This window comes from Ictidomys tridecemlineatus, chromosome X (assembly GCF_052094955.1).
Source record: "Ictidomys tridecemlineatus isolate mIctTri1 chromosome X, mIctTri1.hap1, whole genome shotgun sequence".
NCBI lineage: Eukaryota > Metazoa > Chordata > Mammalia > Rodentia > Sciuridae > Ictidomys > Ictidomys tridecemlineatus.
Window position 1 is genome coordinate 77,443,163 of NC_135493.1, and position 13,743 is coordinate 77,456,905.

Sequence of the window (13,743 nt, forward strand, 5' to 3'; positions counted from 1 at the left end):
CATACTCACAGAGTATCTATTAATTATCTCTATTTATTTTGAGTGTGTAAATGACAAAATATCAATTTTCCCTAGTTACTGCAGAAAAGAGTTGCTTCAATCACCCATTTCTAGTCACAAAGACAATGTTTATTTAGTAATGATTTTCTACACATGTTGATATAAACAATAAAACTGTGGTAAGGGTTTCCTTGGTTGAGTTGTTTTGTCTTAACCAGTTTTAACCAGCTTATTTGATTTAATATTGTGGGGTATTATACATTTTACATTCAGAATCTATATACTCAAAGAAGGAACTTTCTATAATTTAAGAAAACTGCAACTGCAAAGACATTTAAATGCTTTCAATTACTAGTTCACAACAAAATAGTCTGTAATAAAGCTGCAAGGTAAGAGAAATATGAATACATATTGGCAAAAGTGCTGACACATTCAGCAAGTAAGAAGGAGAGGAGCAAGATGGCAGTATGGACAAAGTGATCTAGAAATAGGGAATCATACAATCTTTAAATATTTTGCCTTTAAAGCAAAACATATTCTTACAATAGCCATCTTCACAAACCAAGCTTTATCAACACCAAAGGGAATCACAAAGTATTCATCTTAAGGTATAGAAAAGGTGCAAATCCCTGCAGAAGAACAGTAAACGCATATCTTGGGGGCTTGTTCATGTCCAAAAGCTAAGGCCTCTTTCTGATTCTGACAAATGACCCTTACACTTGAGCTGTTCAAAAAACTTCCAAATGAGCCCATATGCTCACCAAGATATTTCTATGTTAAGAACCTTCAGTAAAGCATCTGGCCCAGTTTTTATGATCCCAAATTACCTTGGTTTCAAGTTAATTTCTGTAAATTGGGATTCCCTCAGAATGTAAAATTTTCAGTCTTTAAAATAAAGGGATATAAGAAATAAAACCCTATCACCTTGTTCCTTTTTCAGAGCTCCAACTTCAAAACTGCAGCTTATTCATCCCAACACATTAAAAAAGCATTGTTGCAATGCTGATTTAAAAATTTATCCACATTATCCTTTTGTGTAAGTATGTAATATTGCAATGTAAAATTAGTACGTTATAATTAAATGCCCTTTTTCTTGGTATTTTCTGAGTGAATCATCCTAGGAATCTTTTCTTTCATCTTAATCTGTCTATTATTTCCCTGTATAGAACAACCTTAATATAATGTGGTTTTAAGAGAAATGTCTTTAAGACTTAGTTATGGCCTCTATAATAATTGTGTTTTCCAGGTAATTTAAGTTTTTATTAACTGAAAATACTGGTTAATGACCACAGTGGCCTAGGGACCACCTGCAATCATATGAAAAGAAAATAGCTTAGCAATCTTTTAGTGGGGAAATTATCTCCACCCTGAAAATATTCCTACCCTCTTGGACTAAATCATCCCCATATCACAAAATAATTTGCTCTGGACACTGCTATTCACACTTCAAAAGGAATTATTACTAATGATTACTTCAATCTTACCTGCTTGTTTATGCAACTATGCCAAATCTTTTCTACCAGCATCACTGGAAATGTACAGAAAGAATTAACAGAGATGAAAAATTTCTTCTCTAGATTTTTAAACCACATTTCCAGTAATGTAGCTGATTTATTCAAAGGAAGGGCTTCTTTTACTTTCAGAATAGCTATTGCTATTTGGCTTCAGAGTAAAAAAATGTCCAAAAAAGAAAAAAACCCACAGAAAGCCAATCTACTATGCAACTGATTATACAACTCAGTGTTCATTTCAACTTTAAAACCTGCATCACTTATTCTGGTATCAAAAACTGACTATGAAATACTGGCCTCAGGTTCCTTATCAAATAGCCTAAAGTATATAAGTTTACATTTATCCATAGTATCCACAGTATAAAAAAGAAATAATAATCACTCTCATACTAAATTATCACTTAAAACACATCAGAACCATAAACCAATAAAATAAGTACTTTCCTGAGAAATAAAACCTTATTATACATGGTTATGCAGCCATTCATGAGAAACAGTTTTTCAAACTGAATAATTGCTATCAAACAAATTAAAGCAAATTCATACTGAAGAAGAGAGAACTTTCTTTTCTTTTTTAATTGTAAGAGATAGGGTCTTGCTATGTTATCTAGGCTGACCTTGAACTTCTGGGCACAAGTAATATTACTACCTCAGCTTCCCAAGTAGCTAGTACTACAGGTGTGTACCACCATGCCCAGCTTAACAGAGGAACTTTCTATGTGAAACATATAATTATTTTAATAATTATTTCTAGTAAGAAAAACATGTTCCCCCTACTCCTAGTTAAAAATTGATTTAGTGTTTGGGTTAATTGTCATGTCAGACTTAAAGGAACTCATTAAATTACTAAAAAAGTAAAATAATACCAATGATAAAGTAATTCTGAAATGTCAACATAGATAAGAATGATGGTTATCTAATGAATATTTGTCATCATATGCACACACATGCATTTATAGGAATCCTTTCTTACATACCAAAGGTGATATATATGCATGTATATTAAGGTTTTCTTCCAAAAAGTACATAGCTGGAAATACTGAAAACAGTTAAGTATAGTTATCTATCAGGTAAGACATTTAAACCATAAATGCATGTCTATTTCTGAAAAGCTCTTACTTTATGTTTAAGATCCAATTTTCACATTAATGAAGTATTTTAATTGGAGGGAAAATGAGGAAGAACAATGAATTCATATTATAGTCTGTTTAATTTTGAGAAAAAGACACTAAGTTGTCTTTTGTCAAATTGTCAGCATAAAGGAGTTTCAAAAACTACAAAAATTTGGAAACTTATCCGATTCATCTGGTTATGGATGTTAAATGCATACTGGGTCTCAAAAGGGTAATGGGGTAAAGCCAAAGTAACAAAAATTGTGTGATGACTATAACCAGGGCAGTAACAAGAAAATAATTCATGGTTACATACAGATAGCACAAAATAGACTGGGAAAGATGTAACTCAAATCCCCCCTTCAACAAATCTTATCTAAAAGAATAATTATAGAAAATGGGAATGTATGACTTTTGCTTTAATTTAAACATTTCTGCTTTCAGGGCAGAATTGTACTTGAAGTGTAGTCCAAAACAAAGCAAAACAAAACAAAATGAAAGAAAAAGTCTCATGTGACTTAGCAGGAACAGTTTCCACAGCCTTTGACACTGTTGACAATTTCTTCTTGTAGTTTCTTCCTTTCCTCCTCTTTGGACATGTTTTCTTTCTTTGCACCCCATTTGGGGTTATCATGGTTCTGCACACGGCTGCTCTGAGTATGCCACATTTCTGAGTAAATACTGCCAGAGTTAGCAAGCAAGCCATAATGGGTACCACGTTCAGCTACCTTCCCCTAATAAGCAAACACAAGAGAAACACAGAAAAAGGTCATCAAACTAGCAAAAAAACCCTAAAAGTATATGATAATTTATAATGAAAGATTTTGAAGGACTTGCATTCATTAGAATACTTCTCCTACTTCCTCATTTATAGAATAAGTAGGAGAAATTGAGGTAAGAATGCTATCTTCAGTGTTGACCTATCAGTTCCAGTGAATAAACAATACATTATGAAATTCCCAATACTATAAGTGTTTAATGTTTTATTTTTCAGGGCAGAAAGGGAAGTCTAAAAATTTAAGAAGGTAATATTTTCTATAATCAGTAAATATTCAAACTCAAACCACTGTTATTTATACAAGGATCTAAAATTAATATTCTAAAAGCCTTATGTGTAACTTGAAATAAAGATTTTATCTAATAGAAAAAAATTCATAAAAATAAAGTTTTACTTTTTCCAGTGGCTATTTTTTGTTAACAATGGCTATTAAACTTAGCATTGTATATATTTGATATAGATTCCAAACTCTGAACTTCAATTAATTTGTCTATTAAACATGTCGGGAGACAAAAGGAACTTTGTCACTTTTACTGGTACTCCTGGTAATAGGACCTTTACAAATACCCCCCTAAGCAAAATAACTAAAATTTGTCGGTGCTCAAGTCTGAGTTCTGTATTTACGTGTGCGTGTATGAGAGAGAGAGAGAGAGAGAGAGAGAGAGAGAGAGAGAGAGAGAGAGAGAGAGAGAGAGAGAGAGAGAGATTGAATATGTTAATTCTTGATTCACTGCATTATATACTGACTTCCTATTGTGGAAGATGGAGATTCATCACTCTTGTATTTTCCCACATTCCCAGTGTCCCATTTTTCACTCTTCAAATAACATCAGCAATATTTCAAATTTTAGTTTAGTGCTTACTTTATTATGACTATGTAAATATCTCCTGTTGCACCAAGTAGGTATTTTTGCATGTTTTTGTTCTTCCTAGACTTGGTGACTGCTTTATTTTTCCATTTGCTTAATTTTTGGTAACTACTGGAAATCTCTCCAAAGTTTGTTATTGAATTATAAAACCCTTCTGATCACTATTTTCCTCATAATCAACTATTATGAGGCAATGTATTAGTTCAATTTCTTCCACCACTCAGAGCTTTTAGGTTATTTTCTGTAGCCTCAATTCTGGAGTTTTATAAAGCACCATGGTATGGGTTTTTCTTTGCTTTTCATTCATTGTAGTGGATGCTTGGTAGGCACTTTCAATCTGGAAACTCTTGCTCTGAACTTCTGGACATTCTTTGAGTATTATTTCTTTGATAATTTTCTTATTCTCTCATTTTAGAACTATCACTAGTCAGTGGATTAAATCTGACATAATTTTCCTATGTACATATATGAACACACCACAGTGAATTCACCATTATAGAATGGGGTTCTAATTAGAATAAGATATATTCCATGTTTATATAATTATATCAAAATGGAGTCTACTATCATATATAACTAAAAAGAACTAATAAAAAAAGAATATGGGAAAACATGTATATGTATATACACATAAAACATTCATTTGGAAAGAAATATAGTGATTTTTAAAATGGTTTCCTTTAACTACATTTTTAAAAAGTATGTTTTGGAAATGCCAGATTTTTAAAAAATTTTCTCCTTAATTTAACATGGCATATAAACACAGTATATACAAAAAGCCTCTTATTTAATTTTTTAATTTTTGGACATTAATTTTTATTTCTTTTTAATTTTAATTATGGAGAAGAAATGCTATATCTTGATACAAAATGTTTTTTAAAAACTACCACTAGTCAGATGTTGGGCCTCTTTGACTAATTCTTTATTTTCTCATTTTTATTTTCACTATTTTTGCTCTATCCTTTGGATATTTCCTTGGCTGGCTTTCTTTCTTTCTTTCTTTCTTACATGACAATAGTGGAGTGTATTACATTCATAATTATCCTTGGCATTATTTCAATAATGATATTTCTCATTTCCAAAAGCTCTTGTTCTCTGAGTATCTATTTATTTATTTACTTACTTACCATCTCTATTTTTAAATTTTTTTTAAATGTTGCAAGTTATACAATGAATATTTATATATGCTTCTCCTAGTTTAACAACTGTTATTTCAACATTTGCTTTATGTCACATTACAAGCTTTTATTTATTTATTTTGGTACCAGGGTGCTTAATCACTGAGTCAAATCCCCAGTCCTTTTTATTTTCTATTTTGAGACAGGTCTCACAGTTGCTTAGGGCCTTGCTAAATTCCTGGGATTATAGGTGTGTACTACCACATGGCTCACTTTACACACTTTCTAAATATATATATATATATATATATTTGCCAAACCAAATTGAGAATGAGTTGTAGACATCATTATAATTTACCCCTAAATATTTCATTAGCATTTATCTCCTAAAAATAAGGACATTTTACTTACTGATGGGAATATAACTGCATCATACCTAGGAAATTCAGCAATGATATGATACTCTAATATAAAATTCATATTCAAACTTCATCAATTTCTCCCAAAAATGTTTATTTTTTTTCTAAGAACAAATTAGGATCAACATGTTGACTTCATAACAGCTTCCGTGTGTGTGTGTGTGTGTGTATGTGTGTGTGTGTGTGTGTGAGAGAGAGAGAGAGAGAGAGAGAGAGAGAGAGAGAGAGAGAGAGAGAGAGAGAGAGAGAGAGAAAACAGTCACTGGCATTTTAAAAATGTTTAGTCTTGCTTTTTCTTCAATGCCTTTCAAGTTGTGTTATCTAGTTGTTTCTAATTATTACATCTAAGCTAAAAAAATAAAGATCCAAGCTAAACATTTTTGTCAGAAATATGTGATGATGTACCTTCAGTGTATCACATCAGGAGGTATATGAGGTCAATTTGTTCCATTATTGATATTAAATTTGATCCCTTGATTAAGGATGTCTACCAGATTTCCCTCTCTCATTGTACTACTTGGTAACTGAAGTCCCAAGATGCTTTATCAGTAAGCCATACCCCGAGCTCTTTTTAATATTTTATTTTAAAAAGTCTTTTTTTTTGCAGCACACCAAGGATTAAACCCAGGGGTGCTCTACCACTGAATTACATCCCTAGCCCTTGTTATTTTCAATTTTTAAAATTTCGAGATAGGGTCTTCTTACTAAGCTTCTTAGGCTGGCCTCAAACTTGCAATCCTCCTTGCTTCATTCAGCCTTTCAAATGTCTGGGATTACAGGTGTGTGCTACAGAGTCTGGTGAGATTTCTCTCTTTAAAGGTACCTTTTCTCTTTGTAACTAATAAGTTATATATAGGTTATATGTTCAAAATCTGTGAATATTCTGTTCCCCGATAGCTTCTCATCATGTTTCAGCAACCAGTGATGATCCTTAAGTGAATCAATTATTACAATGGTAGTTGTAAAATTTTCTACATTTATCATTTCTTTTACATGCGTTAGCTGACATTCTTAAAGAACAGCTTTCCCTTTCTCCTTGGCACTTTTTGTTTTAGATGTATTGTTATGGATGCAGGGATTAGTTTTCTACTCAGTGTGTTACAATTCATTAGTGTCATTATTATTTTTTATGCTCTAATAATCCCAAATTTGGCCCATTCAAAATGGTTCCTGTGTCCTTGTGTTTTCACTAATTTTCCCACCCCAGCTTGGAATCAACTATTTCTCCAAGGAATCTTGGTTCCTTTTAATGAGATGCAGTATTAAGTGGCCAAAATCTGTGTGCCAGTTACACTCATCGCTACTAGGTTTTCACTGCTTCTAGGCCTTTTCCACAAAAATCTGAATATTTTTTAAATATCATAAATTCACACTGATAATTCCACTCTAATATAACATTATGAGATTCTTCCTTTTTTTGACCATTGCATATTTGTATCTTTACTCTTCAAAGTGAGATATCTATTCCTAACACCATCAACACATATACTCATATGCTCAGTTTCAGATAAAAAATAGTTTCCAAATGGCTCCTAGCCTCATAATACTAACCAACAACAAATTTATAAAAGAATAAATTTTCTTTAACTGCTCATAGGAATGTGTTATCTGAGAGTCAGGTGTTCAGTCCATTTAGAGGTGCCTGGTCTTCTAGTAGACTTGCCATAGACATCAATGAAAATTTGGAAGAGAAACTCACTTTGAAGAATAGTAGAATGACATTTTACAATGGTTTTATAATTATTTTTTTCCCCACATGGCTTCATCCACAATAGAAATATTTATTGAAGAACATGAAAATGGACAGAAAATTTTTGAAATTTCTTATTTGTCCAGTGTCCAGCTAGTAGCCTTAACTAAACACAAATAGACTAGCAGATATATCTAAATGATATATTTCATTTTTTAAGCTGGTCACAGTGACACATGCCTGTAATCCTAGAGGTTTGGGATGTTAAGGTAGGAGGTTTGCAAATTCAGGGCCGGACTCGGCAATTTGGTGAGGCCCTAGGCAATTTGAAAGACCCTGTCTCAAAATAAAACAAAAAGGGCTGGGGGTTGGCTCAGTGTTTAATTGTCTCTGGATTCAATCCCTGGTACCCGCCCTCCCCCAAATAAAGTGATATGGAATAAAAAAAAAAAAAAAAAAAAAAATTTTCTTTAGTTCTTTTTATACTTATAATATACTCCACTGAGAGTATATTTAATTGGAGTAATATGCTATAAAGTCATTTGGATTAATTCTATTTTTAAAATACTTTTAGTGTACATGACACAGTATTTATCTTTCTTTTCTTTCTTATGTGGTGTTGAGGATCCAACTCAGTGCCTCATATGTGCTAGGCAAGCACTCTAACACTGAGCCACAATCCTAGCCCTAATTCTATTTGTATTCTATGTGGTTATCAATTTTATACGTAGTTTTGCTGCTTTCTGCTTATATTCAATTTCCCCCCATCCTTATTGATTTAATTTTATTTTTGAATAAACAAAAATACCAATATGGTTCAAAAGTAAAACCAATATAAAAAAAGTATACTCAGGAAAGTCACATTCTCTTCCCTATCTGTTATCACCCTTTTCCGTTCCCATCCTGTATGTAGCCAATTGCTTCTTTCTGAGTTACTTTTTCCAAATATAAGCACATATACATATATTCTTTTTACTTCATCCTCCTTGCAAAAGGTGTCATACTATATACTATGTACTCTTGTGAAGCCTACTTTTTTTCCCATTTAACAATCTACCTTAGAAATCATGCCACATAAGTTTCCTTTACTTTTCTTAACAGCATTTGCTCTTATTTTAGAAATGCTATATTTTCCATGACCTCTAGAGATATTATATTTTAAAGTTTCTTACACTCTCTGTGCTGTTTACATTTTCTACTGTGTTCCTTTTTTTTTCCGTTTGTTTTAGAGGTCTTCCTTTATTATCCACTGATATTTAATAATAGAGCATTAAGAGCTGATCAGGATGGGCAACTAGCCCATTTTGTTAAGGTCCCGAAATGTACATCTTCTATTTCTGGGGCTACTTTTGTTTATTCAGAGAATACTCCAATTATCTGCTGATGAGGAAAGGAACAGTGATGGCAGAAATAAACAACTGTGGCAAAATTCCTGGAGCAAGTGACATGAGGGATATGGTTTGATCCTTTGGTATGTTTTAATTTCCAGTTAATATTACCTTCATTGCTAATGTATTTGGTGGTTTTCTTGTGTCTAGAAATGTCCTGATAAGAAACTTTCCTGCTCCTTGCTTAGGTTGGGAAGGATTAAACACTAGGCTGCGGGGTGGGGTGAGGAAGAGCCCTGGAAACACTATTTATTCTATATACATTTAATTTTGTTATATCAATCTTATGCCTTTTTGCACAATACCTGGGTAGCTCCAATTACTGAATGTTTTCAGGGGTCTACAACATATACTAAGTTGTTTTTTATTGGTTTCATCTCCATTTTGGCACATAATATTCAAATATATCAACTGTGCTAATCTATCTACTTAACATCTTCCCCATATTTGCTGATGTCTTTTGTTCACTATAATTTCCTCTCTTAGTATATTTGTGCTTGTGGGTTTATACTTATTTTACTCCTTTATGTTTGTTTTAGTATGATTGGAGAGAGAAGAGATAAGCAAATATGTCTAATCTTCTATGTTTAACTAAATATCCCTTAGATATGCCATCTTAACACACATATTCTAAGAGACTACTAACAGAACACATGAGGTGACCAACAACCAATTGAAATAAAGGTCACATTAGTTTCACTAGAAAATGAAAATCTGTTATCTTTATAATCAAGCAACTGTAGAACCACCAAATTATTAACATAAGGAGATTTTAGATCTAGGTGCTATGTTCATTAATAAATTAGTTCCAATTATAATCTAAAACCCACTGGCAATGTTATGATATAAATGGATACACACTGTGATCTTCATGGCATGAGATAGACAAGTCCATGACTGTTAAAGTACTTGATCATTTTCTATTTGTAAGGGGATGCTCTAACTATACGACCGCCTATAATTGGAAAGCTTACTAATAAGCACAAAACTCAGATTTCAAAAAATAATTTGGTCAATATCATTCCTCAGTTTAAAAAAATCATCAGATTATATTTCAGATTCTTGAATGCAATTTTATGAGATGGTATATTTAAATATTTTCCATTTAAGACATTCTGGTATAATAATACTAGAAAAATCAGTTTATTTTCTAATGAATATAAACATTTATAAACTAAGTAACAGAAAGGCCTAAAGTCACAAGTATAAAATTCACATAGAAAATAAATAGTATATACACCACAGCACTGAGCACCATATAAAAAGTTTTAGGGGACTGAAAAAGTACCTTCCAATAACTCAATATGCAGAAAGCACATAATACTTTTTTCCCTGTTAACTCTCAGTGAATAGGCTTTCAAAATTTTAATTTCCTAGAAATTACTAGAAGGGAAAAATAATCACAGAAAAGGCTGAATATGATATGGAAAACTGAACAATGTTAGACATAACCAAGTACTAAGAGGTGGGGAGAAGAGGTCCTTACAGAAAGGAGAAAAAGAAAATATTACAAATTTTAAAATTTATCAATCACATTAGTGATTCTCTGATTTGTTCAGGACACTTGTATAGTAAGTAATTCCTTCAAAGGAGATAAAGCTGCCTATTTTCTTCTCCATAAGAAAAAAAAATAAAAATGATCATGTTTGAAAATCACCAGTTTATTTTATTATCTTTTAGACATCAAGGGTACAAGCTGTGCTAGAAAAATAAAAATACATATCATAGCAAAGGCACAGAGCAAAGATTCTACTCGGAGCAAAAACTAATGCAGAAAAATTCATTTACGGGGCTGGGGATGTGGCTCAAGCGGTAGCGTGCTCGCCTGGCATGAGCGGGGTGCTGGGTTCGATCCTCAACACCACATAAAAAATAAAATAAAGATATTTTTTTAAAAAAGCAATGGTTTTTTAAAAAAAGAAAATGGGATGTTTAAAAAAAAAGAAAAATTCTTTTACATATACACCCTTGAAAATTTGCTTCTATCGTGAAGATTTAATGCTTTCTTTATCAAATTTTTGCTTTTAGTGCTTTAACAAAGAGAGAGTTAATAGAGTTTACTCCTTCTTGGAAATGACATGCATTCTTTCCTACAAAAGAGGCTAAAAACAGAACCCTATGGGTATTCAATCTCATCCAAAGAACATAAACTCTATATTATTAGAAACAATATTTGTTTCTTGTATCAATAACAATCCCCAATGCTCTTTGAATACTAACATTTAATCTCTTACCTGGTCCAAAACAATGATTTCATCTGCATCAACCACTGTTGACAATCTGTGTGCAATGAAAATAGAAGTTCTATGTCTGACCACATCCCTCATGGCACCAAGAATAGTCTGCAAGTTTGACAAGAAGAGTCAGATGGAAAAAAATCAACCCATTAGGTAACTGTAAATGAAAATAATCATATATCTCTTAATGGAATATATAAAATGTCAATTAATATTTTATGATGCAAGTTTTATACCAGAACCAAATAACTGACCTCTAATATTAAAAGAGGAAGAGAAAATCAAGCAGAAAGGAAAAGTAAATACAACTACATAGTAATGGGAAAAATTATTAAGATAGGTGACATTTCTGTAAAACACAAAGTCTGGGGAAAGGTAGATATTTCCTTTACTTAAAAACTAAACAAACAATTAATCAGCAACTCCAGTGACATCAGGAGCATAGCCAAATATGTTTATCAACAAGAACAAAACTAAAATGAGGAGGCTCTCAAATGATAAGACACATAAAAATTTTAAATCAACCAGGGAAAGACAGGGAGACTTGAAGAGTACAGGAATATTAGTTCTTCCTTAGTTGAAACTCAGAGGACAGAAGGGGAGATAAAGACATCCGTGTATTTTTAACTTGAGGAAATCTTAATGCAGTCTGAAAAATACATTTTTGTTTGTTGCTTGTAAAATTGGAAACCTGGGTCTAAAGTACAGCTGGCCAGATGGAAATAGCAGTGTAGCGGGTGGGGATGTGCCACTGGTTTCCTACAGCTACTTCTAAACATTTTCTTTATTAAAGGTATAAAATTATTGAGAGCAGATGGTTACACAAAAAGAAGACCCGTATTTTACTAAGGCAGACCAAAAATCAAGTACAGGGCCAATACTAAGAAAAACTGCAATTTTTATCCTTAAGAATTTAAACTCTGACATCCTATAGAGTGCTCTGGACCTTTTATAAAGGCTTATTCAAATTTCCTAATCTTCTGGTAACTCCTTCCCTTTGGGGGGGGGTTCTCTGTAAACTCAGGGTTATATTCTATGACATAATAAAACTAAGTGATTCCCATAAAGACTGTTGAAAGGACTTTTAATTTGTGATAGTATGACCCATTTTTTAGCGTAAAGTTCTCATAAGCAGGTTCCTACTCAAATAAATGGGATTTGGTACAAGTTAAGGTTCACTTTAAATATAACAAATCAGCTGGGTGCAGTAGTGCATAACTATAGTCCCATCTATTTTGGAGGTGAAGCAGAAGGGATCAAAAGTTTGAGGTCATCTTAGGCAATTTAGTGGAACTCTGTCTTAAAGTTAAAAGGGCCAGGGATGTAGCTGTGTGGTACAGTACTTGCCTAACATATGTGAAGCCCTGGGTTCAATCCCTAGCACTATATAGACAAAAAAACAACAAGAACAACAACAAAAATATAAATCCCCATGCTAACCAGTTCACTTCAGAATTAAATTGCTTTAAACATGCTGATTTAATAATGTGTTCTAAAATGTAACTCCCTAAGCAAATATTGCATCATACAGCCTATAAATCTGAAAGTAGAGCTATCCTTCAACACTAGGTTAATACTAAGTACTAAATTAAAAGGTAGATGATAATGATTCCATCTGCATCAACCACTGTTGATGGAGGCAACTGACAAAATCTGCCTATCTTCAGTTCTAGATTAAGGGGATTTGTTAATGAAATTATCATTGCTGTTGAGACTTAAGTGTGTAATATAAAGATGTTACAAAGTGTAATGTAGTTGCTGGGGTAGTATCGTAACATCAGTGCCACAATATCTTGGTGTTTAAAATATTTCCTGTGAAATGAGTATAAATTGATACCAGTGCTGAAGGTTGTGTGTACCTGACTTGCACCTCAATGAGTTGATCTATAAGAAGTGAAAGGCTTTCTGGTGAGCACTGTATCACAAGTGTCACAATCACTTACATGACTTACATTAATAAGTATTAAATGGCAGTAGGAGAGAGAAAAATCCTCTTCTATTCAGCACATTAGGCAATTTGTACAACTTTGCAAGGTGCAAGGGTAATACAACATCATTATAAGGTGTCACATAATTCCAAAATGAGACATGTTTGCAAATAAACTTAATGTGATAGCTAGTTTGATGTGAAATGGCATTCTAACCATCAACACCTCCTACATGGGGGAAAGGGCTAGGCATTTTGCTTTATTGTACCTCCACTTGAAGATCATTTAAACTACAAAGAAATGCAGTCATTCTGTTAAAACTTATAAGGAAAAATGTTAAACATTAAAGAGCTCTATATTTTCATTATCATTTACCTCTTCAGTAATTGAGTCTAATGATGAAGTGGCTTCATCATAGACAATGATTGGTGGGTCCTTCAAAATGGCTCTTGCAATTGCTACTCTTTGCTTTTCTCCTCCTGATGAAGAAAAATTTTAATTTAAGAAAGCACAGAAATATTTTGTTGCTAGTATTTCTATTGGTTATGACCATCAAATAATACCATCAATATTCAACTATGCTCCTGATTATTTTTCATCTTATTGTGTATGATATAATATGTATGATATCCTTTACCAAACTGTATTTCCTTGAACATAAATACTGAAATTTGACTATGTAGCAGGCATAAG

General features: G+C 32.5%; 1 protein-coding gene across 1 annotated transcript in view; it reads right to left on the reverse strand.

Moving 5' to 3' along the window:
- Positions 1-107: 107 nt before the first annotated feature.
- Positions 108-13,743, reverse strand: part of Abcb7 (ATP binding cassette subfamily B member 7) — a 104,820-nt gene continuing 91,184 nt past the window's right edge. The window contains exons 14-16 of the mRNA XM_005337484.4: positions 13,426-13,529; positions 11,120-11,227; positions 108-3,357 (exon numbers count right to left, since the gene is read on the reverse strand). Coding sequence (XP_005337541.1) covers positions 3,142-3,357; positions 11,120-11,227; positions 13,426-13,529 — 428 coding nt within the window. The 3' untranslated portion in view covers positions 108-3,141. The remainder of the gene's footprint in view (positions 3,358-11,119; positions 11,228-13,425; positions 13,530-13,743) is intronic.